The sequence below is a fragment of the Branchiostoma lanceolatum genome, chromosome 19, assembly GCF_035083965.1.
Source record: "Branchiostoma lanceolatum isolate klBraLanc5 chromosome 19, klBraLanc5.hap2, whole genome shotgun sequence".
NCBI classification, from domain to species: Eukaryota; Metazoa; Chordata; class Leptocardii; order Amphioxiformes; family Branchiostomatidae; genus Branchiostoma; species Branchiostoma lanceolatum.
The window spans coordinates 11760159-11785714 of NC_089740.1; the positions used below are offsets into that span (position 1 = coordinate 11760159).

General features: G+C 40.0%; 2 protein-coding genes across 2 annotated transcripts; both read right to left on the minus strand.

The window, feature by feature from the left end:
* Positions 1 to 337: 337 nt before the first annotated feature.
* LOC136425641 (uncharacterized) lies at positions 338 to 10774 on the minus strand. Its single transcript, XM_066414566.1, has 3 exons — positions 10547 to 10774; positions 1373 to 1602; positions 338 to 1078 (listed from the first exon to the last, which is right to left on the minus strand). Exons 1-3 carry the CDS (start codon positions 10638 to 10640, stop codon positions 980 to 982), a joined length of 423 nt encoding a protein of 140 aa, XP_066270663.1. The 5' UTR covers positions 10641 to 10774; the 3' UTR covers positions 338 to 979.
* Positions 10775 to 18612: 7838 nt separating this feature from the next.
* Positions 18613 to 24829, minus strand: LOC136425565 (uncharacterized). The gene is made up of 5 exons (XM_066414483.1): positions 24700 to 24829; positions 22522 to 22607; positions 21918 to 22003; positions 19363 to 19441; positions 18613 to 18868 (listed from the first exon to the last, which is right to left on the minus strand). The coding sequence occupies exons 2-5, from the start codon at positions 22598 to 22600 to the stop codon at positions 18774 to 18776; spliced, it is 339 nt and encodes a 112-aa protein (XP_066270580.1). The 5' UTR covers positions 22601 to 22607; positions 24700 to 24829; the 3' UTR covers positions 18613 to 18773.
* Positions 24830 to 25556: the final 727 nt, after the last annotated feature.

The window sequence follows — 25556 nt, forward strand, 5'->3', positions numbered from 1 at the left end:
ATGCATGTCTGAAAAGTTAGTAAGGCCCAAACTGTGGTTGATCTGATCAACTGTGAAAAAAAATATTCTTATCAAGAAAACAATGCTTGGGTTTGGCGAACGGTTTATCAAAGGGTTTTAGCCAGAAGCGCATTGGCTGGTTCAAGGCCATTTCATTATATGACACGAATGTTGTACTATTACATGTCGATAGGGGACGCTTTCACTCAGACTAGACCGCCAAAAACACACTGTCAGCCATTAACCGAAGCTCCCAAGTACAACTGCACTCGCTGACGTACTGACTCGAAACAGCAACAAAAACACCAGCAACAACAACAACGACAAACAAATATACATGATACTGCGCAGCACATTTTAGTGTTTGACGACTAAACAATAATTTTATTTTTCCGGTTTCTCGCATGATGGCGCATAGCTGTTTAGCTTACATATTCTGCCAATATGCTGAGTAAAGTTCATGATCGACATTGTATAAATAATCTTCTCTCCTTTGGTTAACACGGCGACTTCCCAAATGATCACAAAATCTTCAAATTTCTTTGTACTTTCAACAATTCTGTATTTCCGTATATGCTGGGTGGGTATTCTAATATCTATTCCAATATCAAGATCCAACATTCCAATGTCTGTTGACAAGATCCGACTTCAGGCTCAACAATATCTGTTAAGACTGTGACTTCTTCTGTGTAAATGCAGAGGTTTAAATGCTCGTAAAACCAAACTTATCTTCCATCTTCTAACACAAATTTTTGTACATACAACCTGAATTCCGTCTTTAAGTTAGTTGTGCCTTACAAATTAGACAAAATAGTCTTTAGTGTGACATCAGCCTTGATATTTGGTCGGTCTGAACAGTGTTATAATGTTCAGCTGCACGACTCATATGCGACTTTTGACCGGAAAGAGATTTGACAAGCAGACATACATTCGACAACCGGGGATCAGTATGAGTGACCCTTGACATGACTTAGTGACGTCACCATGGACGCCATATTGGATCCCTCTCAGCACTTCTTTTCTTCCTCATCGAAGCATGGCCCCTCAGTAGCCAACCGTCTCTCGCCATTTCTTCTGCCTACCGACATGTAAGTAAAATATCATAGTTAGAGATACAGTTTCCAAAAATAAGACATTAATAGAATTTGGGAATTGAAATTTTACAAAATAATACTATAGTTTCGTAGATTCGAGTACGCATGTGCAGTGTCAAAGGTGAAGGCCGATTGGCTTGTAAACAGTTCTCGTCTGGACATTGTCTCGATTTGCATAACATTATGCCCAGACGGGTTTTGTTTACGTCTTAGGAGCCTTCACCTTTGACACTGCACATGCGTACTCGAATCTACGAAAGGGCTTATCAAACACACACCACTCTTTTCCAATATGGCGACCCGGACTCCTCGAAGACACGCTTTGTCGTGTCGGGCACGTCGGGATAGTCGTCATCATATTTTGTGTACATCTGTGATGACGCCTTGGGCCTGCGGGACAACTCCGTCAACTTGTTGATCAGCTGTTGTAGGTCTGGGTGGCTGCGTAGTACGTCATCAATCTGTGCGTTGTTGACGTCAGACGGGTCCCTCTTGCCATACCAATGCCCTATGGATGGATGAATGAATAAATGATGGAGTGAATAGATGTATCTTATATATAGGTGTAATTCTTATGAATCTCGCCAGAGTGGTTTCTACTGTTTTCCCCGGCCCATCATCTAATTCAGACTCACATGCACGTACAGAGGTAACTGCGCTCTGGTAACTTTAAGGTAATGGTTGGATATACTTTTATCAAAACGCACAACATAACCTTGATGAGCAGATTATAGCTATCACTCGTTCGGTATTTTTTCTAGACCTAGATTTCCACTTTGTATCATATTTCTGTCTTTTTTTAAACGTGGGTAAATATTTGGACCCACCCAAATGTATTGTTCTTGCAATGATACTCAAACTTCAAACTTTGGTGAATGGAATTAATTGCCAATTAAAATATTGAGCTCTTCAAACTGCCACGGGTATAGAACTGGTAAGTCACTTATATCTACAGTTGTAGATCTTCTCGCACAATCCAGAGAATTTCTGTTAAGCCCCTTTACGCCTAGACCATATAATTGGCACCCTCTTAGGAGCACGCTTCTTAAAGTAAGACATCTGCGTCTTAACTTACAAAGGCAAACTATAAATTGGCTTTCCTGTGCCGTGTTTTTTAGTCCAACATTGAAACCTGGGACCCTTAAGTCTCATAGGTGCGTTGTGTTCAGATACCTTTGGGCAACCCTTAAGTGGTTAGTGTGTCGTGAACTGATAAGTCTTGGATATCAGTGGATCCCAAAAGGTGGGGAGTTCACCGAAATTTGTTCCGCAGGCGACGTCCGTGAGGAAAAGATAGGATAAAATCTATGTACTCGATATCCTGGTATTGAATGGTCAGTACGTTATAGTCTGTAGGTCGATCTATAAACACCATTGGTGCGCTTGTTGCAGTTGGTTGCCTTTAGTAATTTGATCACTTATAAAAGTGCATATCTACGCAGTGGGTGATCGATACTCTATTAGCTTTACAATTACAATGCTGTACCTGATTTAAACGCGCATATCGTAAACACATCAACCGTAAATAACCACAGCGTATTTAATTCGATGACAAATGACAGTATTCTACAAGGAACTAGTAATTGCTACGTTGCATTCAGACTAATGGTGTGAATTCGAGGATGCAGTGAAGTGGTTGTGCTTGCATTTACCGTTGAGCTGACAGAAAGCTTAAAGTATTAACATGCTGCATTATTGAAAAACAAAACAATACCGTTTGGATTTACCTACGCGACTAATACTTTTTACTCGTAGAACAAAGCAGCTACAGTGCTGTACCTCGCAATGTGTGTGAGGATGCTACACTGTTAGCATCATATGGTCTTCGCACTGGCAAATGAATTCTGTTCAGATGTATCCATTATAAATGATTTACAAATTTTTTGAACGCATTCATGTGTCTATTGAAAGGTATAAGTGAAATGCAGTTTTGTGACATCATCCCCAACGGACCAATTCAGATAAAACGTCCTGTAAGATATTATGATGTGTTTTAGTTTCAGTTCTATACAGCTGCAACATTGCCTGAGAAAACAACATTACTGTAGCACATGCGGGCATAAGCACTTCTCTGTGCGTGAGGCACAACAATATGTAAGTAAATGTAATCAAATCAACATTATCTTGAATACCAAGAAGACTCAATGGGAATGAAACATTGCGAAAAGGTAACATGACTGTGTTACGCAACACAGGAACACTCCGCCTCTTGAAATTGGTTTCAAATCTTTTATGATTTTTGTTTGATCCACTTAATTTAGACTGGAGGCATGCATCAGCCCATTAGTCGATTTGGGGCAATTTCGATATCGATCGATATGATGTAAACTTAACATCCATTGATATGTCAAGAGTGATAACAGATTATCACTTGAAGGACTATGGTGATAAAAACAGGAAATCGAAGACACCATACCTCCGTGAAATATTTCTTTGTAAATTTCTTGACAAAATATAAAACAGTCATGTCCACTTCACACATTACATGCTGCTCTCGTGTGGCGTCGTGTGGCGTCGTGTGGCGCAATCGGTAGGGTGTTTCGCCTACAACCGAGAGGTCCCGGGTTTGAAACCACCGATATGCCCCGATGTTGTGCCCTTGTGAAAGGCACTTAACACGACTTTCCTCACTTCACTCAGGTGTAAATGAGTACCTAGCTTCGGTTAGGGACGTCCCTCGGATAGGACGTTAAATGGAGGTCCCGTGTTTGAGGAGAGCCACACCTCGAGCACGTTAAAGAACCCACCGCACTTATCGAAAAGAGTAGGGGTCCTTCCCGGTGTGAGTGGTTCAAAACCTACAGTCCTATGGCCGCACATGGGTTCAGCATGTACATGCTGTACAGCATGTACATGCTGAACCCATGCTGCTCTCTCTGGCACTTCCTCGGTGCCCACATTCTCTTCCTGTCAGCTTGCCAAAGACATTTGAACGCTCAACCTTCACATCCTGCCAGTCTCCGGTTACGACTCAGCCCCAAAACAATTTTTGACCAGGAATAAATTTGAGAACTCACTGAAACAAACAAACAAACAAACAAACAAACAAACAAACAAACAGACCAAAAACAATACGGAGGTAAATATAATATGTAAAGAACAGAAAGTGTTTGGTTAACGGTAGTGAAAAGTCATTTTAATACTGAATCCGACAGTGACCATATAGTTCCCTAAAAGCCGATATTCTCAAGGATAATGTGAAAACGTTGTACTTGACCTGACCTTAGGACATTGACGTAACCTTGCGCTTTCAACACAAAGAACCTTCCTTTAAAGAGTAGGGTATGACTATAAAGCACTCATAACTGTTAGTAAGCATGGCTGAACTTTAGCACCATAAAGATTGTGGAGACTGCCACATGCATTGCGGCTAGCACATTTACAACTGCCAACCGAATACAAAAATAATATGAACTTGCAATTTTGCAAGTTGAAAATACCAGTGGATCCTGTAAGCGCATTCCCAGTTGCGTAGTTGCACCCCGCAAAATAGTGACAAAGCGACTGTTGCTAGAGGAGAAATTAGTCTCTGACTACTAAACAATAAAGGCTACATAGGTAAATCTGTATTTAGATGTTTGGTCTTATAATAATGCTATAAAAGTTGCTATGTAAGAATGTATTTACAGCAAAAGCAGTTACATACCGACTATATTATGCAAGTTTCAAATTGCAAGTAAAAAAGTATTTCGAGCCCTGTAATGTCAGCATTTTTTTCAGAAAGGTGCAGTGCGCCGAGGTACTGGACTCTCATATATGTGCTTTGGATCATGAGTGTACACCGTACAAGTTTGACGTCGATAATATCCATAAAGTATGGTAGCAGACGCCAATACGTATTACTATTGTACCGATACAAATTGCCCAGAGACACTCAAAGTTAGTCCAACTTCTATTATGCTGTCTACTGGGTGTTTTATCCGTAGTTTCAGACTCGCAGACTACCCCTTAAATGTACAGCCTTTTGACTAGTTGGGCAGCCATGGCTGAATGCCAACTGAACCAACAGGGTAAAAGAAACAAGTCCATCATAGCCAGAAAAACGTTGTTTTTGACACATCATTTCGGTACATTGAATTAAGATACATGTTTTCCCTCTTTCTCACGAAGCCATTCTGATTTCTCCAGAGTGAAGACTTTATTACAGGGAGGGTATACGGGTAATGAAGATTTTAGACATGTCTTGTCTGGCAGGATCCCATGATATTGCTTATTTGAGGTTGAGCTTTAAAAAAAGATGACCTTTTACTTTCTGGTCAACAACTCACATGCAGAGCATCTCCAATAAGATATGCCTCCAGCTGAGCTATCCGACTGTTATAAGGTGATATTTGTCCTGTTGCATTGTGCATTTCGTCTTCAAATGTAAGATAAAAGATAGCTATAAAAGGATCACAGTGCGCCTTGAAATGAGGAACAGCAAAATGTTTTCAATGAAGTTTGATGGCTTTATCAGTTTGTCTCATCCAATGGCAATAAGCATTCATAGTCCTCGCTGAAAGTTTAGCAAAACTTTTTTGCAGCATGAACGATAATCACATGATCATGAAACATGTCCGAGTACCAATGTGAGAAGCCTTCCTGAGATGCATGGGCCCAATTACCGCCCAATCTGCACATGGTGTGTACCGCGAGGTGATGCCAGGGGCAGCTCTCCTGAGACGAGCTTTAGAACATAACGAGCCTATTCTCAGCAGGAGAGACGCGTGCTCTTTACTAAAAGGTCATTTTGTGAGGGAAACTATGAATGAAAGACCTTTTGTCGCCAAAGTTAGCAATTTGCTATCATATACGCTCAGGCTTTAGGAAACGATCTTTGACAACGACATCCGTGGATGAAAGAAATGGTGAAATATGACCATATGAACGGTTTTGTGTTGGAGAAGGCTCGCACAAAGGATTGATTTGACAATGAAATATGCCGCATTTCCGTCAATGTGGAAATGATGTGACAAACGAATAAGCAAAAGGGCTAAGCTAATGGCGTTTCGTGACCCGAAATCACCCCTTTTCAGCGAGGGGTCCCTTTTTCTAATGGTCAGGTCATCACAATTCTTTCATCTTTAATAAAAGTAGTCTTCAAACGCCTCTATATATGACAGATACATGCAGTAGCAATCATAGGTAGTGTGAACCTAGCAGTACCATGACTGTGTAGGTGGCAACTAAAACACTTTCATCATCTCAATTCTACTCTGTGCTTCAATTTTTATTCAATAGCCCCATCTGGTCGTTAGTTTCTAGTTAGCTGCCTTTTGGTTCTATAGATTGCAATGGAGAATCTTCATTCCTTGTAACATCATTCCATTACTTCTGACCCTTTTTTCCGTATAGAGCTTTATATGTTTGGTTTTCTATATCACTTACAGTTCTTATTTTCTTCTCCCCCTTTCTCTATTACATCATGATAGAAAGATACCTCGGGATGTGCTATGATATATGGGTAACGTTAGAAATAAATCACTTAATTTAAAAGCTTCGAGTTTGTTTGGTGCCCTGTTTAATGACTTCAGATGCAGAATGGCTTTCACCCGATGGGAGACGCCCTGTCATTATGGATTGCCTTAAACCATTCTTTCTTTAATGGAAGAGGCCAGGACGTTAGAAGCATTTAGAAAGTCCAACTGTCTTCACGACAGGAAAAGAAGAATCTCTAATGTACGACGTTCTCATGATAATGAATCATTTTTTCCGAAGTATTAGCAGCCATTTACGACGACCTGTTAGAATGCAGCCAGTCAAGTGTGACGTTGTCATATGTTCAGTTGAGCTCTTTCTACATTTTTTAGAACCCCCAAAATATTTCGGTGAATTTTGTACATAAAGTCAATGTTTAAAAAAAGAAAGAGACAGATACAGGATGGTTGTTTCAATGTGCATTCATAATCACCACGGCAAGGAGCATAAATTATGTCAATTATTACTTTCATATTATTGATGTGAATGGAAAAGTTACACTGACAAAAAAGCTAACACACGCACATATGCATATACGTAATAGTTGGCACCAATACTTGTTCAACGCATTAAATCAAAGAATATGGCATATTACTAATGTAATTAGTATCATACCACATTAGTAATATTACTAATGTAATTAGCAGATGCTGTGAATATGCTTTACCAGTAGACTGGATCTAGAAAAGATTAACAAACTTATTGCAGCGATATGTCATTGTTACTTTCGCCCTTACTTTTATTTGTGATACCGTGCGTGGGTGTCAACAAAACCATCATTTTGAGTACGAGGGTTAGAAACATGTGTGGCGGTAATTATCAACATCGGCACACACTTCATAACAATATTACTCTAATACCTAGGGGGCTCAACTAAGGCCTAAGTAAGCATAAAGTTGCCACATAGACATACAGGTGAAGAAAATATGGATAAGACTTCGAAGATTTTTGTTAACTCCAGCTGTGCTTCACATCCCGATTGGAAGTGATATATGTGGAAAATGATATTTTGAAACATAGATTAAGAACTATCACTATTGTTATGATCAAGAGCATATGGTGTTGGTGTGAATGCATATTGAAGCGACAAAAAAGTGACACACGCGCACATGCCTAACATAGCAGTACCCATTATCGTGGGGTACCCAATATCGTCCACCGAGGTGCTTCGACACTACGTGAGCAAAAGTGGAGTAAAAAGTTACAGGCCATGCATTATTCTTGTTTAGAAGAGCTGATATATCTTTCCATGGGTTACACATTAGGCTCTGTCCGCGCATTTGTAAGATAAACGGCGTTTTTTGATAAATTGGAAAACGGCCTCGTTAGTTTATAAGTAACACCTGTACTTAAAAAGCGTTATCCTTTATTTTAGCAGACTATCAAGATGCCCATAAGTTCCTGTTGCAGACGTCAACGTTATAAAAAAAAACTACTCTCTTTACCGCGGGCTGTTTTTGCAAGATCGTAAAATTAAAGACTTAACGGAGGTACTCCATAGATACCATAGTGCTAATGGTTATAGGATTATCATAGACTTCCTCAATGTACTTTTTATAGTTCCGGATCATCCAGATGCGGTTTTAACACTCCTGCAAATGGAACGTTGATAGCGTTAAACGACTGATACTCTCATTCGCGGAGTATCTCAACGGTGTTCAACGAGTAACGAAAAGAGGTGGTTTATGGACAACAGGAGTATTACTGGAGTTAACATTCGTGATGGGTGTAATATAGGTATCATCTATGGTTTATTGCATGATGTCAGCGGGCGTAAAACGTATTGCGAAGCGATCGTCAGTGGCAATTTTCAGATGGACTGACGCCCACTGCATCAGACAGCTCGTTCCATTAGGCCAGTACTCGGGGGAAATCGCCCCATGACATTTAAGATCTTCACGTAGTCGAGATGCCAAGCCACGTACCCGTCATTCCGCATCGCGAAGCTTTTTGCCTGATTTTTGGTACTGATAACCTTTGCTAATTGAGATCGCCGCTGCTGTATCCTGTGCTGCCCTTTGTCTTGTGACATCATTAGTATCGCCCACATGAGCTGTCAAGACGGTTAACTTGGACATCGCACTTGTTCTGTAGCAGGGTTGAAGAGTGTTATACAACACGAAGGAAAGTGGGCTCATTCCTTGACAAAGATTGGCACAGTCGAAACAAATTGGGGTAAATAAACATTGGTTCTTCTACCAACAAAGATGAAGTTTCGAGCTGAACATCATACTTGTTTTGTAGCAGGATTGAAAAGTGTTATGCAATACACTTATGGAAAGTGAGCTCATGCCTTGACAAAGACTCAGGTACAGTGGAAAATTTGGGTAAATTGTTCTTTTCCTTTGTGTTTACGTTGGGAACCATGGTTCTGCTACAAATTGAATTCTATCAACAAAGATGAACGTTTGGGCTAAGCAGCATACTTGTTGTCGACCATCCACTACAGGTTTCTGGTGTCTCTATCGTAACGATACGACACGAGATTGAAGACTATACCGAACGTTTTAGCCTGGGCCACGTAGAATGGCCTCAAAGTAGCCGTTATATGACCGGATATGATGTCGCTTGCCAGAGCAGATGGCGCCAATGGAAAGGTAATAAAAATAATTAGCCAGTCTGGATGCTTAGATGGAACCGACAGGAAATATTCCTTATTCATAAACTATCATGATACTGTCTTGCAGTAAATACGAAAGTATGATCTGGCTAATGAAACTTTTATTCAAAGGCTTCGTTCGTTAGATATCGCCTCTACTGTCTCATCTATATATCGGTCAAAGGTACGAAAAGCAATAGTGTTTTCTACTCTATGAAAAGAATGTGCCAATCGCACAACCTGATTCTTTATACGTTGAAAAATACGTGCAACAAAATGTTGGCTGTCGTGTAAAACGGGTCGCAATTCGCTGAGGGATGATGAGATAATGACACCTTTGCGGCTGATTGACACCACAGTGGACACAGGCATTTCTGTTCCGACAAACCACTTATTTCAGGATTACCGGTTAAGTACTCGCTAAAACGTGTTATGGCGACCGGTGTGCACCAGTGCGTCATTTTCGTCCCAAATGAGTCCTACGAACGGTAAAATGTTACCCTAAGGAGCAGCAAAACATGCTTTTTTTAATAGAATGAATGAGAACCCAATTTTCTTGTTTGAAATGCACCGACAACGGTTTCAGAATACTGCCTCACTGAGGCTGATGTGTTTTAATAGAACTGGGTGAGGTCGCTAGAAATGCCCTAATTTTTACAAAAACGTAATTCCGTACTACAAGCAAGCATTGCAGTGAAATACACCAAATTGGTAAGACTGGAAGTTGTATTGATTGTAAACAACAATGTACCTGTACCCGGGTACCAATAAAAAGAGATATTTTTGCTTTATGGAGACTTGCTTCCTTCAAGTACGCTTTGACTTTACCTGCTAATTCACGTTAAAGGAAAAAAACCTCCGATGATGCAAGGAAATACACAACATATCAGATAAGTAAGTGACCGATGTGCATGAGAAAATCATACATGAAAAATGTTTTCACTTTGAAAAATGTATATATCATGTGCCTTTACGATGTAGCCAGAAGAGATGCCGCTGTAAATGGTATGTATGCATCTAGCATAAACATATGCACTTAATGTTAACCGGAGAGCATTTGGCTTTCTGCTGGATCATGTTTAGATGTATTTGAAGAAAGATCCTTTCCACGCAAACATTTCGTTCTTTGCTACGACTCAAAATAATAATGCAAATAGCCAAGGTAGTGCATGATTTTCCCTTCCAGTTATCGTCCTGTGGTTAGCCTAACCAGTGACCTGGAGAGTCTAACGCTGCAGTCTTTCTTCTAGCATTGCCATATAATAAACAACAAATATCGTATATAGCATTGGGCATTTTTCATCAATGAAACACATCTCGAATTCTCAACAAATACAACTTCACTTCTTCGCTGTCTTACATTTGAAAATGGTACGTTGAAATGAAATCCACCCACCGTATTGCCAGTGCTCTTGCCCCTTGTCAGCCCTTGATGGGGCCAGCAGGCCCGCCACGAAGAGGACGAACGCCACGCACCACAAAGACTTCATCTCCGACTGCCGGGATCCTCCTGAGTTTGTGAGCACCGGTCTCACAACACGAGCTTTTATCCGCACTCGGATCACGAGTCGGACCTCGATGATGAGTTAGTCGGAAGCCTCGAAGTTTGCAACGTTATAAACTCGTTTGCAAAACTCGTGTTAAAAAACTGTTGTCCGCCCACGTAGGTTAGCCATTGACGTTTTTTGGCCACGCCTTTTGTGTAATTTGGGGGAGGAGCCATCAAACGTCACGTCACATTTGCGCAGGGACGCAGTGATGACGCGCGACTAGTACACTTCCTCCGGAAAGGCACTGATATAATCTATGTATCTTAATTGACAATTTACAACGTATTACGCTGTCCACAAGAGAGCTGTTGTTTGAAGATTAAAGAATTTTCATTTGATTATCAACAATTAAGACAAAAAAATTCGCAACAGTTTGCAAAGTACGAAAGGCACTTTAGGAATATAATCATCACAACTACCACCCTGCTGCTAGTATAGTACTCACTAAGACAAACAAATTTGAAAAGATTGTTCGAAGTAGACTGAGGGTAATTCTCTAAGTTGTCCTTTTATACTATTTCACGATGGTTAGGACATGTTACTTACACAAACACGCACCCACACACAGAAATACAGACACAAACTCGCATAAACACACAGACACACATAAACACACACACACACACACACACACACACACACACACACACACACAAGCAAACACACAAGCAAACACACACGCACACACACACACACAAGCAAACACACGCACACACAAGCAAGCACATAGACATACAGACACGTGCACAAGACAAACACATACACACACGCACACGCACACAGATACTTGACATATCATTCATGTATCATTCTATGTTCCGGGGAATCTACTTTTTTTCCATTTAACATATTGCGTTGTGTCACTAGTTTTACACGATAATTTACCTTTTACACAATAATGACGACCATTCAAGACAGATGTTGATGTCAACATTTAAGGATTAAGAGCCGTGTAGAAATGATAAAAATTAATAAATGTTTCCCTCGCCTTCTGACACTAACCATTATTAACATGATTAGGCAGGGTTAGACGTGATTGGAAGGCGGCATGATAAAAGGAAGTTGTCCTCGTTATTAGATTATCTGTTGCGATAAATGGTGGAACCTTAATGGTGCTCTCCAAATATGTAAGCATTGAAGTTGGCGATCATTAGTTGAGGTGTTCATCTCCCCTTGTTTCTGTCAAGGAAAGCCTGTTAGAAATTACAAGCTGTCGAAGAGACGTAACCGTAATTTTTCATCTTTAACACCAGTAGCAATATTAGTGCGGCGGTCAGTGACATTGCGTAGAAAATTTGTGGCTTGGATTGAACTCCCAAAAACTCGAAATTAGGTCTAGGACTTGTCTGAGCGTAAATCATAATGCCTACTGATTGGTTGCCTATCTGATTGTTTTAGAAACATTATTGACGGAGACTGTTCTCCACAATAGGACACATCGTGTTTCGTAGATTTTCAAAAATCGGCTTATGTGTTGATGTGAAAATAGCTTTGGAATGGGAAGCGATGACTAACTACGCTGTGATATGGACCTCAGATAAGATCAGATAAGAGACAAAGCTTAAAAGTGTCAGAGCTGCTGTGATGAGAATCCTACTCTATGACTCAGTGAGAGTGTTTGACGTTTACATAGTCCCTAGAGACCCCCTTAGATATGTCATATACAACATCGATCAGGACTGTTCAAAATATTCAAAACCTGTCAACAGTGCTTTGCCTTTGTGTGAAGATGTGTAATAACTTACTCAAACCATCTAAAAAGACTGTCAATCATTGGCCATTGAGAATTGCTGGCAAGGCAAAGGTCGAGGTTCTTCAGATATTCATATCATATGAACCCACTCACGGACAGAGGGGAGGAGTAACGCTAGAAATGATGGAAAACTATGGATAACAACCTCCTCACTTGAAGAAATGGAGAGGTACAGTCGTGTTGTTGTTGTTGTTTATTATGTTAACCCAGGAATACATATCGCCTGCAGGCGGCGTTTTTCAAAGATTCCTGGGGGGGTAGAGGTTTTGTTTTGAGAGAAAACGTTTGATCCTGCTCAAGCAACTTTTCACATCGATCGTCAAATGAAGTAGAATAGAATGGAATGGATGGAATGAAATTGAATAGAATAGAACAGCATAGAATAGAATAGGATGGAATGCAATAGAATAGGATGGAATGCAATAGAATAGGATGGAATGTAATAGACTAGAATAGAACAGAATAGAATAGAATAGGATGGAATGCAATAGAATAGGATAGAATAGGATAGAATAGGATAAGTTTGATGGTATTCTAAAGTTTACAACTCGCGTCTGACATGTGACATAACTCCGGATTTGCTGTAAGACCGTTATTTTGATTAGTCACGTCCTTTGAACGGTTTAATAGTTTTTACCGTGCCAACGCTTCTCATCCATTTTATGAAGACACCACAAATTAAAAACGCTCCACAGTTACAATGTCATGGATATGAATCGTAAATTAATCTGTAAAGGTCAACAATCACTGTTCAACTCCAACGAAGTGTAAAATTACACAGTTTTATTAACTTTATCTATGAGTACCTCAGTACCTCACTGTGTTTGACGGGACCAATATTTTATCTGGAATATATAGTTCACCGGGACATACACTCCAGCCAACCTGTCTAAAAGGTGAATATGTTTTATGCATGTTGAGTTAATTTCATAATCACAACAGACCATGACACATGTTGCACCAACCAAATTTATAAAATTTATATACATGTTTAGGTAATTCGTAGTTAGAAGTGTTTTTATGTCATAGAGCAGTCTTTTAAATAAGTGAAGTCTTGAGAATAAAATACTTGTGAGGATATAGATTAAAAACAAAGTTGTTTACTTCTATATATATTCAGGGTACCCCGTCGTTTCAATACTCACTCGCTACAGGTGGCTTCGCTACATAGGTTTTTAGAAGTCATTTTGGGCGTCACGTAATGCATTATAAACAAATTGACTTGAAAATTACATATTAAATGTAGTTTTATGTACCAAAAATACTACTACCGAATACATCTCTTATGTATTTATATTTTTTTCTTCACATATCTATCGATATAATCTCACATTATGTCTACATTGATATGCAAATTCAAATCCTGATTTCTACTTGATTTCATTCCAATATGTTTTGTTATTTGTACATTATTCTAATGCATTTATTTGGTTATATGATATTATGTTTATGTTATCTAGTTTGTCTAGTTTTATATCAGTTTGTAGTTCGCACATTGTTTTTGTTACTTCTTGCAACCTTGTTTTGCTATTTTGTAACCTTGTTTGAATTTTATGTAAACAAATTTGTTTCTGGTTTCCCCCCAGGGCTCTTTGAAAACCGCCTGCTGGCGAAAAGATTTCCCTGGTGAAATAAAAATACATAAACAAGCAAACATAAGGATTCATACTCATTGGAAAGTTATTTCAGTACCAAGGGTACCTGCAATTAATTTAACAGTGTACGGAGCAGACAGTTTGAGGTTGTGTCCCATTCATCCTCCAGGTCTTCTCTACCTTTCGTGCTCAGTAGCACTGCACGAAATGGCCTCGGATCCCGGCAGATACGTACAGGGATTTTTCTGTACTTTTGGCGGATACTAGCGGATACTGACGGATACAGGCGGATCCAACGTAACTAACGGATCCGACTTAATCCGCATGTACGGGCTTTGGAATATTTCCGGAAGAATCCCTGTACGTATCCGCCGGGATCCGAGGCCATTTCGTGCTCAGTAGTCATAAACCAACTTGCTGCCATCGACCTGTACTTTATTACCCCTCTATCCTGTTGATATGAGAAATCGATAATGCATAAATGATGACTATGTGACGTCAGATCACCAGACGGGACGTTGCAAGGCGCCATATGGTCGTCTAGCTGATGGATTCGGAATGGCAATGACAGATGAACGCTTAAACTATTAGAATTAGCGATATCAATTCCTTATGAAATTGCATGCCCACTTTCACTACTTTCTGACCCATTTATAGTTTCAAGAAAGTAAGGCAAGCATGTGAAATTTGCCGTTTTTTTACGTTCAAAGCTTGATTCATTCTGAATAACTTCGTTGATGAAATAAATGCGGTACATGGGACCAATGGTGAGCCCACAATCGAAAGTCTAAACCATCACGATGTTGTTAGAAGCTTTCCGTACGTAAGACATCAAACGTCGGCGTAGCCGTCTCGTCGAAATTAATATTGCCCTGACAAATCTCGTACCCAGTGTCTCCAGTCACCGTATCAGTCGTTCCCCGTTTCTTATCGTCTGCAGAAAGCTTCTTTCCACCGGGACCAGTTGTCATGATTCTCGGGTCGTACGAATAATGACATGGAAATTAAGAGGGTTTCTGACGATAGCGCGTTCGGGACATCTTTAACTAGATAGAAGACAGCGCGAACATCATTCACATCACTTTTCGACAGGCTGAAAACTTTAAATACGTTATTCTCCTGCTCTGCAGGAAATTACCAAGCACAATCACTTCCAATGCTTAAATTACGCTAGGAAAGCGGAGGTTGAAATTATATTAGGAATTTACGGATACCTTGCTCTGTCTAATGAACGTGAAAAATATAAACAATAACATAACAATATGAACCATGTTATATGAAATACTGTTATGAAGACTCAAAAAAAGTTAGAAATCTTTGTGAAAAAAGAATGTCATTGAATAAAACTTCACTGGAGCAAAAGCCACTGCCTTCATTTGGTAAAACAGAATTGGCTCGACCCGTAACGTCAATTGGATAGAGCCATTATATTCCTTTAATTTATGGCCTTTTTTTATCGGTATGTCAAATCTCGTGGCACTAGATGACAGGATTCCATATACTCTACCATTGGCTCAATATATCAAGTTTTAAAAACGTTATAAATCTAGTGCTTATGTCATGGAGATCAGCCATCGTAGATAGGAGAGTGCGTAGGTGGCAAATGTCATTTTGAATTACCGACTTTCTTTGAAATCTGGTAACATAGCCATTTATTTTGACAATTTCTGTCAACATTTGCCATTTAAAGTGCTTAGTGGATTTAAAATTGAGTTTAAAGAAGATATATGACATTTCGTAACGTCATACAAGCTTCAAAGTGACACAAACAGAATACATGTTAGTTGTCCCGACCGTGGAAGTCATAAGCAGCGGTGTCAGTCAAAAATAGGGTGGATTATGTACCAATGACTATCAAATCTAAGACTCAGAATCTATTGGCTTAAAGAACCATGTCAATCATGAATACCATAATAATTATGTTATGCGTCACTGATCGAGTGCCCATAGTAACGCATTAATAACTATAACATGAATCATCATACATAGGTTCTTGGAAGCTTGACCACCATAAATCTAATTTTCGGTACAGATTTTGAATAATGCTTTTCTGTGTCATATTATGATACCTATAGAATTAAGAAGCTTTGGTACAGTTCAATACAGATAATACAAATAAATCTTCGTTATTCTTTTTCTTTTTATACATTTATCTTATTTCCATTCTTTTACAACTTCCAGAAGTCGATCAATTCATTTTCTACCTTCTCCGAGAGAAGGTTATATTTCCGGAAACGCCAGCTGTGTGCTGTCAAGACAATAACTCGAGAAACATTTGATGGATCTTCTTGATTTTTAGTAGGTAAGTAGCGGTTGTGAAAACGAAGGTCAAGTTCGAAAATGTTTCACCTGGTTTTAGTAATGGATTAGGCTGAATGGCGGGAAGGATCCCTACTCTTTTCGATAAGTGCGGTGAGTTCTTCAACGTGCTCGAGGTGTGGCTCTCCTAAAAAACGGGACCTCCTATCCGAGGGACGTAAATATAAAATATAGAATATCTTAATAGAAACGGGATGTGAGAAATCAAGGTTTCCTATACATAGAAAGGGACGGATGTCATTAGTTATTCCTTAATTTCACGAAGACCTCACACACATGAATATCAAGCTAAAGATTCAGCGTCCGTCAGATGCATCCAAACGATTTCATCAATGGCATGAAAAGCACGCACCGCATCCAAATGAAGCAGGCAGTTCTGGGATGTGATATTTTACAGAAGGTTTTCGTGACGTTAGTTGCAGATAAGCAATCAAATTGTAACTGTTCCTGACAAGCCGTTACAAGTTTGTTATTCCCCTTGAAACATGATTCCTGGTACAAGGACAACAAAATGCCCCCCCCCCCCCAGACAAAGGCACAAATGCATGGGGATATATCGTAATGGACATAGAAAAATAACCTGTTCTTGTGATTTCATAATTCCTTTTAGGTACCATTTATCTTGATTGTCGATCTGATCACAATAACCGTTTTAATAGGCCCATAAATCTATGTAATCTAATTAAGTCTGTTTTATGAACTTAATAGGTTTACTTGTTATTTGCGAGGCATGCACTTCGCTGTGTTTATAATCAGTGTGATATCTACCATAGAAATATCACTTCTATTTATCCTGATATTCCGTATGTTATACTTAACCCTTACCTGCTTGCTACTCTCGGCCTGGGCAAGAACAAAGTGTGAAAACCGACCGTCAAATCGACAAATTTCAGTCTTTTCAGTGATGGGGAAATCGCGAAAGGCTCCCAAAGGGGTTTGGATATTTTAAGCTTATTCCGCAAATGTCACCATTCCAAATCCAAAATAGTTTATTGAGAGCCGAAACAATGGGACATTAGGTCGTGAATAATATGTGTCCTTCGCATTCTACAAATAGCAGTAGTCGAGTGTACATAGGCCTGTCCCTGGTGCTAAAAGACCGTTACTACTGCCACTTTTTGAAGGGTCAGCACAACTAAATGTCAATTCTATCTGTGATCAAGACGATGTTGAACAAAGGCAATGGTGTTTTTCTCTGCTCGTCTATCGGTAGATATAATTTTCTTTCAGAATGCTCACTTGCGGTGCGATATAACTTTGGGCGCTGGGGGGAGCCACTTGACGTGATTGGCAGCTGCTGAGACCATACGGCTCCAGCGTGGTCAGTAGGGATGGATGATCGCAATGTTGATTGACCTGCAATTGAGGACTAGCCCACACCCCATATGTATTAACCATATGTTTATTACCTTCGCCAAGAAGGTTTTGTTTTCGATGCCGTTTGTACGTCTGTGTGTCAGGAAGCTGTGGATAGGTCCTTATGATATTTGATACGTGGGTAGGTAGGGGTCGGAAAATAATGATCAAGTTCGAAAATAAGCCTCCTAATGGATTTTATGGTACTGCAGTGATCTAGATAGTGTTCTGGCATGCTGTTGTCGCAGTTTTTTGGTACATAGCTAGGGACAGACACGCAGCAGTTCCTAGTAACAGTCTTTCAGCACAAGGGACAGGCACACAACAGTTCTTAGTAACAGTGTTTCAGCAAAGGGGACAGACACGCAGCAGTTCTTAGTAACAGTGTTTCAGCACCAGGGACAGGCACACAACAGTTCTTAGTAACAGTGTATCAGCACCAGGGACAGGCACGCAACAGTTCTTAGTAACAGTGTTTCAGCAAAGGGGACAGACACGCAGCAGTTCTTAGTAACAGTGTTTCAGCACCAGGGACAGGCACACAACAGTTCTTAGTAACAGTGTATCAGCACCAGGGACAGGCACGCAACAGTTCTTAGTAACAGTGTTTCAGCAAAGGGGACAGACACGCAGCAGTTCTTAGTAACAGTGTTTCAGCAAAGGGGACAGACACGCAGCAGTTCTTAGTAACAGTTTTTTAGCGCCAGGGACAGGCACAAAGTAGTTTAACTGAATGAACCAGAATGAAAGCCAGTTCAACACCGACGCTCGCGGGCCATCTCCTAATAAGTATTTATCAATTTGTGCCTCGTATGCATAAAACAACTCAAAATGTATAAACATGTATTGGTAAGGAAATAGACTTAAGGAATACATGTGTTAGTTCATCTTTCAGATCTGATTCAAGGTTTATTCAGAAGCTATATTGAGAGTGTTGCAAACTTATCTTAGGCGAAGCCATGAAATCAGAAAACAAATCGCTACTGCAGTAACTCTACTATCATTATGGTGGCGATTGTGGATCCCACTCTGCAGTTTGCTGCGAAGCCGTTAGGAGGAGCAGTAGCACCGTCCGTTTTTGATGACGGGGTGCATGCTGAACATATGCTGGGCGCACATGGCCAGGCAGCACAAGTAGCCATTGCCTGAAAAACACAAAACGACACAAGAATGATATTGCAGTTTGCATAAAGATAAAAAGTAGCATGTCCTTTCTTCCATATGATCTTATTATTTAAATGATCTTTAACGGTTTTGCACTCACGTGATCGTGACGTAGGTATTGGTCGCCATGTTGGATGGTTTAAATTAGAGGTTACTAGCTAGATTTGAATTTATACATGTAATTACAGTAAGCTGTTAACATGTTACCCACGTGTAAAAATATATCGGTCCGAATCTTACCTCCTATATCAACTATCTATATTTTTGTGGCTCTGACGTCACATGCAAATACTTCATAGATTGGGCTGACAAACTTTAAGCAATGAGTAGTTGTAGTAAGCTGAAACAATCTAAAAGGTGGGTCTTTTATAGTTGACTTCCTTTAGAATCAACCCATTCAGTCACATTTGGTGAGTGAAAAGCAGTGATGGTCTCTAACTGAATGAAACAAAGATCGACCGCTGTGGGAACTCACACGGTCGACGACGCTCCCTGATTGGGAAGTCTTCCAAGTCGTCCATCTCAGGATCGGGAGCGCCCTCATCTTCTCCAATCTGTAGAAAACAGCAGACAAAAGCGCCACCTTGCGATTTCTAGCAGAAGGTCAAACAGCATTCAAGTGCAACCAAAGCACAATATACAAATACTGTCTTTCTTTTAGTAGTATTTTCTGTACCATTACATTATTGATACATTTATTTGTTTTCAGTGTGTCTGCATGTTTGTGTTCTTTTGTGTTCGTAGTTCTTGGAATTGAGTGGGAAGATGTTGTCACTGCAAATGCCAGAGAATGACAGGAAATAGAGTTCAGAGGCTGAAGAATTAGCCGTTTACCAGATATCGCAGACATTCTAGGCCATGGTTTGAGAGACTACTAGCTAAGGGTTCTCTGAGAGGTAATGTTTGTGGTCCATCTGTATGTGTTTCTTGGAAAATCTCAGTTATATATTTTCCATATATGTCACATTCACCGTTGAGTGACAGTGATCAATATGCACAAATGTAATGTTTATATTACAAGACGTACGGGAAAGTCTAAGTATTTCACGGAGCCGTATGATCTTCGAACTCTTGTTGAGGCCATCTATAGGAAGAATATTTGATCATGTTTTAACGGGTTGATAAACTGATGATATCGTCCATTTCCCGCTTTTTCCTCGGTTTGTTTGATGTCGTACCACCTGGCCCATCCCTATAACCAACTCATTACTAACTCATTTCAGTTATTATCGTAACCTTATAGGCCTTATATTACCTTTTACGCCTCAGGGAAATTGAACTTTGTTCAATTACGTTGCGTTTTGAATTTTGCTGATGTAAATTGAATGGAAGTCCTTGAGGCCGAAAACAGGTTAGCGTTGACGTCTCTGTGGCCTTTCAAGATCCAAGAAACTCTCTTCACGACAAATTCACTAGCATGTGCCTCGGGGAAATTAGACATTAACACTTCATTCATTCACGCTGCGTTTTGAATTTTACTGTGATTGAATGGCTTCTAAGTCCTTGAGGCCGAAAACAAGTTAGCGTTGACGCCTTTCAAGATCCAAGAAACTCTCTTCACAACACGTTCACCTGCATGTGCCACATTCACGAAGCGGTGAAGAGACATCATTAGTGTAAAAGGCACTCCATGTCCGCTCTTCAGATGTAAGGGACAGCTGAGTCACTAATGTTGCTCTCCCTCGCCTTGTCAACAACTCTCTTAGTGCCTCCCACGCAAGTACAATTAGGTCGATCAAGAATCACATTTTTCTTCACATTACCTTAGACCATGTTGATCTGTTTATGGATGACATCCACGCGCAATTTTCGTCCGTTTTCAAAAGATATTCGGTCATACTGTAAATCATACAAAGCTGCTGCAAAATCAGAAAATATATACCGTAAATTGCGTACATTTTTGTAGGGGGGTAGATACTGATATCGTAGAATGGCAAATTCAATTCCAAGGTCAAAGAAGAAGATGTGAAAGAACGAAATTAAGAATCTATTATTCGGTAGACCATACATGTGTGTTTAGTTTTGTTCATCATTTCTGACCACGTAGATTTCATAATGAAGGCAACTTTTTTGTTGCCATCTTTTTCGCAAGCTTGCATCAGTTTTGGGGTTCCCAGAGGATATCATCCGTATAATCCAATCAACATGGCTTTAGTACTCTGTGGCGCTTGATACATGCTAATCAGATGAACCAATGACGTGTTAAATCTACTTTATCTAAAAGCTTACATAAAGACCACAACGAGCTTGTATAATGAGACATATGGAATCAATGGAAGACATGATATTATTTTCCGTGACATATTTGACCAGCGTGGGTAGCTCTTATATCACTTTGAAAGAAATTGAAATGTAATCATTTCATATTACATAGTACACGCCTTAATTCTGCGTCATCTAACACTAAGATACAGAACAACATCACGACGCGCTTTCATAATGTGACATATGGAAGAAACGAAAAACATGTTATGACTTTCGGCGGTGTATTCGCATGCACCCCGCCCCCCTCCGGGCAGCGTAGGTAGCGCTGATATCATTTGAAAAGAAATGAAAGGTAACGAACTTATTTTCCCCCCAGGTCACTATAATGAGGACCACGCTGACAATAAAATTTTCGACCACTAATGAAACAAGGGTACTTGCCCATCTGGTGACTCGGCCTAATTAAGAAGAAGATGAGAACCACAAAGATGTTCCATTCGTGATTTGTGTGTAGGTGTAAGATTTTACACCTGTCCCTGTGTCGTGACACTTGATGAATGGACCCTTGTATCTACGCACTTGTAGCACGGTGTAATACACGGGTAAACTGGATTCGTTGGGTCACTCATGAGAACAAAAGTAAATTGTTGTATTGTACATATGCGTTTTGTAAAGAATGATTATCATTTTACGGCACAGTTTCTAATTGTTCTTCACCATGTTAGAATACACACCACAAGCACGTGTCTAAACACACACACACACACGAAAAGAGAACTACATGTAATGTTTTATAACATGTGTTACGTGTAATGAAATACATACCCCAATAACACGGTTGAACTGTTTCTGGCCTGATGGTTTTAGGAAGAGGTCATATGACCCAATGTTGTCCAGCCGTGCAAGACGTCCTAGTATATCGAATGTAAAGAAATTATCAGCCATATAAACTATGGGTTACAGGCTGTTTAGCTACGTTGGCAGTTCGCTACATGGAGAGTCGTTTCGCTACATGGCACAAGTCGCTTTGCTTCATTTCGAATGTTATTTGTCTAGATAGAATAATAGCATTATAAATCGTACTCCTACAATCACGTAATTGTTAGTAGTAAAAACAGTTCTAATGTTATTAGTCTATCTAGAGAAATAACATTCAAATGTAGCGAAACGACTTCTGCCATGTAGCGAAACAACCTGAACCATGTAGCGAAGTAACTTCTGCCATGTAGCGAAACGACTATAGCGAACTGACAATGTTGTGAAACAACCGGTTACCAAATAGTGTCATGTATAAAATGTCCACCCAACAATTAAAAAGAAATGCATTACAATTTGGTCTCTAATATAAGCCTACGGGCAGCATAAGCAAGATTGCTACGTAATACAATCAACAAAATAATTACAAACTGTACGAAAACGTCTATGATACCTTCTGTCTGCTTGACGGCTGTTACAGTGAAAAAGATCACCGCTGCTAGACCCATCAGTTGACCATATTTCCCCGCCATTTTGCTTCTATGAACAACAGAAAACAAGAGTCCGTAGGACATAATCCTCCGTGAAGTGATTATTGTGTTTTGCAGTGTGGCTAAGGTGTTTGATATCCCCTTTAACTACAGATGTGCCAAATTTAAGACAAATCCATGAAAAGCTGCGAAGAAACGGACCCAGACAAAAACAATCTGTTCAAAGTTTGAAAGTCTAATCTTAGCAAAGAAGGCTATTGTAGATTTTCTCATAAATTATGTAAAAAAAGCAGTTACATGTATATTAAACAAAACACATAACCCAATATCTGCCTGGAGAAAACTCAAATAACGCTGACCCACAAAAGCCAACGATTTTAATGACCTGTTCCGAAAGTCCATGAAGATACGGGTATTTCTGAAATATTACATGACCAAAATGAAAAACTATCACGCCGTCAACGGTGTAAAAAAACGTGCATACAAGCAGACTACATATTAAGCTAAATACGAATGCGGCAAAGGGACTGAAGTTGCAGCTGCGAACGTCCGTACGTTCGGACACGACCGACTACAATGCTCCTACCGGAGGTCACTGACCTACTTCACAGAGGAACACAATTAGACTCATCAAAGGCAGGAAACTGCCAACTGCTTGAGGACCTTTCATGATTTCTAGATTAAATTTGATCCCGGTTGGTGTCCTTTCACCGGTAAAGGTAAAAGTATAAAACGCCCATTCTCCTTCTATTATGAGGATAGAAAAATGAAAACGACTTTGACGTTGCACTGTCTTTGTACCGAAAGTAAGGGCAGTGGATTAATCTTGAGCTTTGCCGTCGACTTGTTTTGTTTTTACGTCGAATGCAAATAGGATAATCCGCTGGGAACGCCAAACTCCCTGTCGTGGCAAAGATGCTCCTCTGTGCAGTATAGGGGGGGGGGGGTAATGTCAACACCCTCACAGCGCCAACAATTAAGCCCCCCTCTCACTCGACCCGCGGCACGCTGGCGGCGCCGCTACGGCCGCTCGAATTGACAGAGCCCGCAACGAATTGCTTCCACAAAAAAAATGGAATCTTTTAAAGCTTTGTGTGTTTTGTTGTCTTTTTTGTCATACATGTACTCATACGTTTTGAATGATATTCCCATTATAAAGTCAAGGGTAACACAAATCCAGTTTAAGACGCAGCGGCGCCACTGGCCCAGTGAGAGAGGGACTTAATTTTTGGCGCTGTGAGGGTGTTAATATTACCCCTCTACATTGCACAGAGGAGCTTTGTAAATCTCCGTGTCTTATAGCCTATCGGAATTATGCAATATTTTACCAAAAATAGTTAACTTGCGTCTTGTTTAGGCCATGTTAGTTAAAAGTAAGCTACCAGAGTAGAAGATTGACCATACGGGTACTGACTTGTAAACACAACTACTGAGGATCTGTGATTAATCATTAACAAGAACAGCACAAAACATTAAGTGACAGCTGTGAGGTCCAGAAAGTGTATTTCGTTGAGCTTGAGGTGGCATAATTCTAAGCCCACGACCTAAACCTATGGCTTCTTCGCGGCGCTGGGTACGAGTGTGGGATGATCCAATGGCTACATAAAAAAGATGCGAATATGACGTCTGATGATTCCCTCGAGAGGCAATCAAGGGGCCAGCTTTCAAGAAAAAAATTGCTTAATCACAACAACAAGAAGAAAACACCGACCGTCGGGGGAAATAGAGCGGAAACCAATGAGGGTTTGTCGTCATCAAATCGAACAGCGCTATGAAGTCCAAAACCCAATCAGGATACCAAAGTCTAGCCGCGGAATTACCATAAGACTAAGTCGTGTATTAAGAGCTAGAGCCCCAACATAAACCTGGATTAAAAGACCAAATTAATAATGAATATACAATAGCTTCATCAACATATGTACAGTATGTGAGCAGGCCAGCTAGTCCCTGCACAGTCCCGGTTCGAAAACAAAACTGCGTGAAGCTAACGGTACAGAGTAATTTAATGATAAGAAAAAGAAACGTGTAGATAAATATTGGTTAGAAAAGCGTATGGGCTAACAATAAATGTCATTGCTGATAAGTAAGTTGATGAAAGAAAGCCTGAAATATAGCATGAACCAAAGCAAAAACGTACTTACCACGGTACCGGTTTCTTCTTTCACAGCAAGTAAACGTGGTAGTTGAGCTCTGCGTGGTGTCAGGTCGAAGAACACAATATTCATCCGCGAGTTTCGCAAAATCACAGATAGTTCGGGTACAAAGTAGTGCGGGTTTGTAACGTAAGCGGATCTCGGAGTGATATATTAGCCCACAGGCCATATAAGGGTATAGCGAAGGCAAAAAAGCGAGCCCTTTCATTCTATAATTGATTTTATTCTAGAGTAATACATCACCAACTGTTTTCAATCTAATTCAAATTATCTCACTCGAAACGAACAGGCCAGACCATATTCGCCTCAGGGTGGGATACACTTTCATCTTGTGACATCTGAAACTCGAGTATTAAAAAGCTTCGACTGAATAACACTTCAAAATGACAAGGACACAACTAAAGATAGTGTGTTGACAGCCAAATACAACTCAAGCCTATTACGTCAAATATCGTATACACGCGAATATATATCTGTTTTGAATTGTCTAACACAAGATAATTATGATTTGCCATGAGCAACTGAGTAAGTCATTTTGAAGAAGCCGAGAGGCCTTGGCGAGTCTACTCTCTTGTCTTGGAAAGGTGTTGTCTTTATGTATTTGACAGTCTCTTATTGGCATTATGCACCCACCGTTACTATTTTAGGTGGTATTTTCTCTCTCTCTCTCTCTCTCTCTCTCTCTCTCTCTCTCTCTCTCTCTCTCTCTCTCTCTCTCTCTCTTTCACTCACTCTCTCATCATTATCATCATAACCCTTATTATCCCCAACTACAATATTATCATTGTCACTGTTAAACATATTTAGGTACAGCATATATATTGCTCTAAGCTAAGGTATGTAAA

Coding starts and splice junctions, on each gene's coding strand:
- LOC136425641 (XM_066414566.1), bottom strand. CDS start 10,640: ATGAAGTCTTTGTGGTGCGTGGCGTTCGTCCTCTTCGTGGCGGGCCTG. Junction 1,603..10,546: donor GCAAGAGCACTGGCAATACG/GTGGGTGGATTT, acceptor ATCCATCCATAG/GGCATTGGTATGGCAAGAGG. Junction 1,079..1,372: donor CGCCATATTGGAAAAGAGTG/GTGTGTGTTTGA, acceptor ACATGTCGGTAG/GCAGAAGAAATGGCGAGAGA.
- LOC136425565 (XM_066414483.1), bottom strand. CDS start 22,600: ATGGCGGGGAAATATGGTCAACTGATGGGTCTAGCAGCGGTGATCTTT. Junction 22,004..22,521: donor AGCCGTCAAGCAGACAGAAG/GTATCATAGACG, acceptor TCGATATACTAG/GACGTCTTGCACGGCTGGAC. Junction 19,442..21,917: donor AGTTCAACCGTGTTATTGGG/GTATGTATTTCA, acceptor TGTTTTCTACAG/ATTGGAGAAGATGAGGGCGC.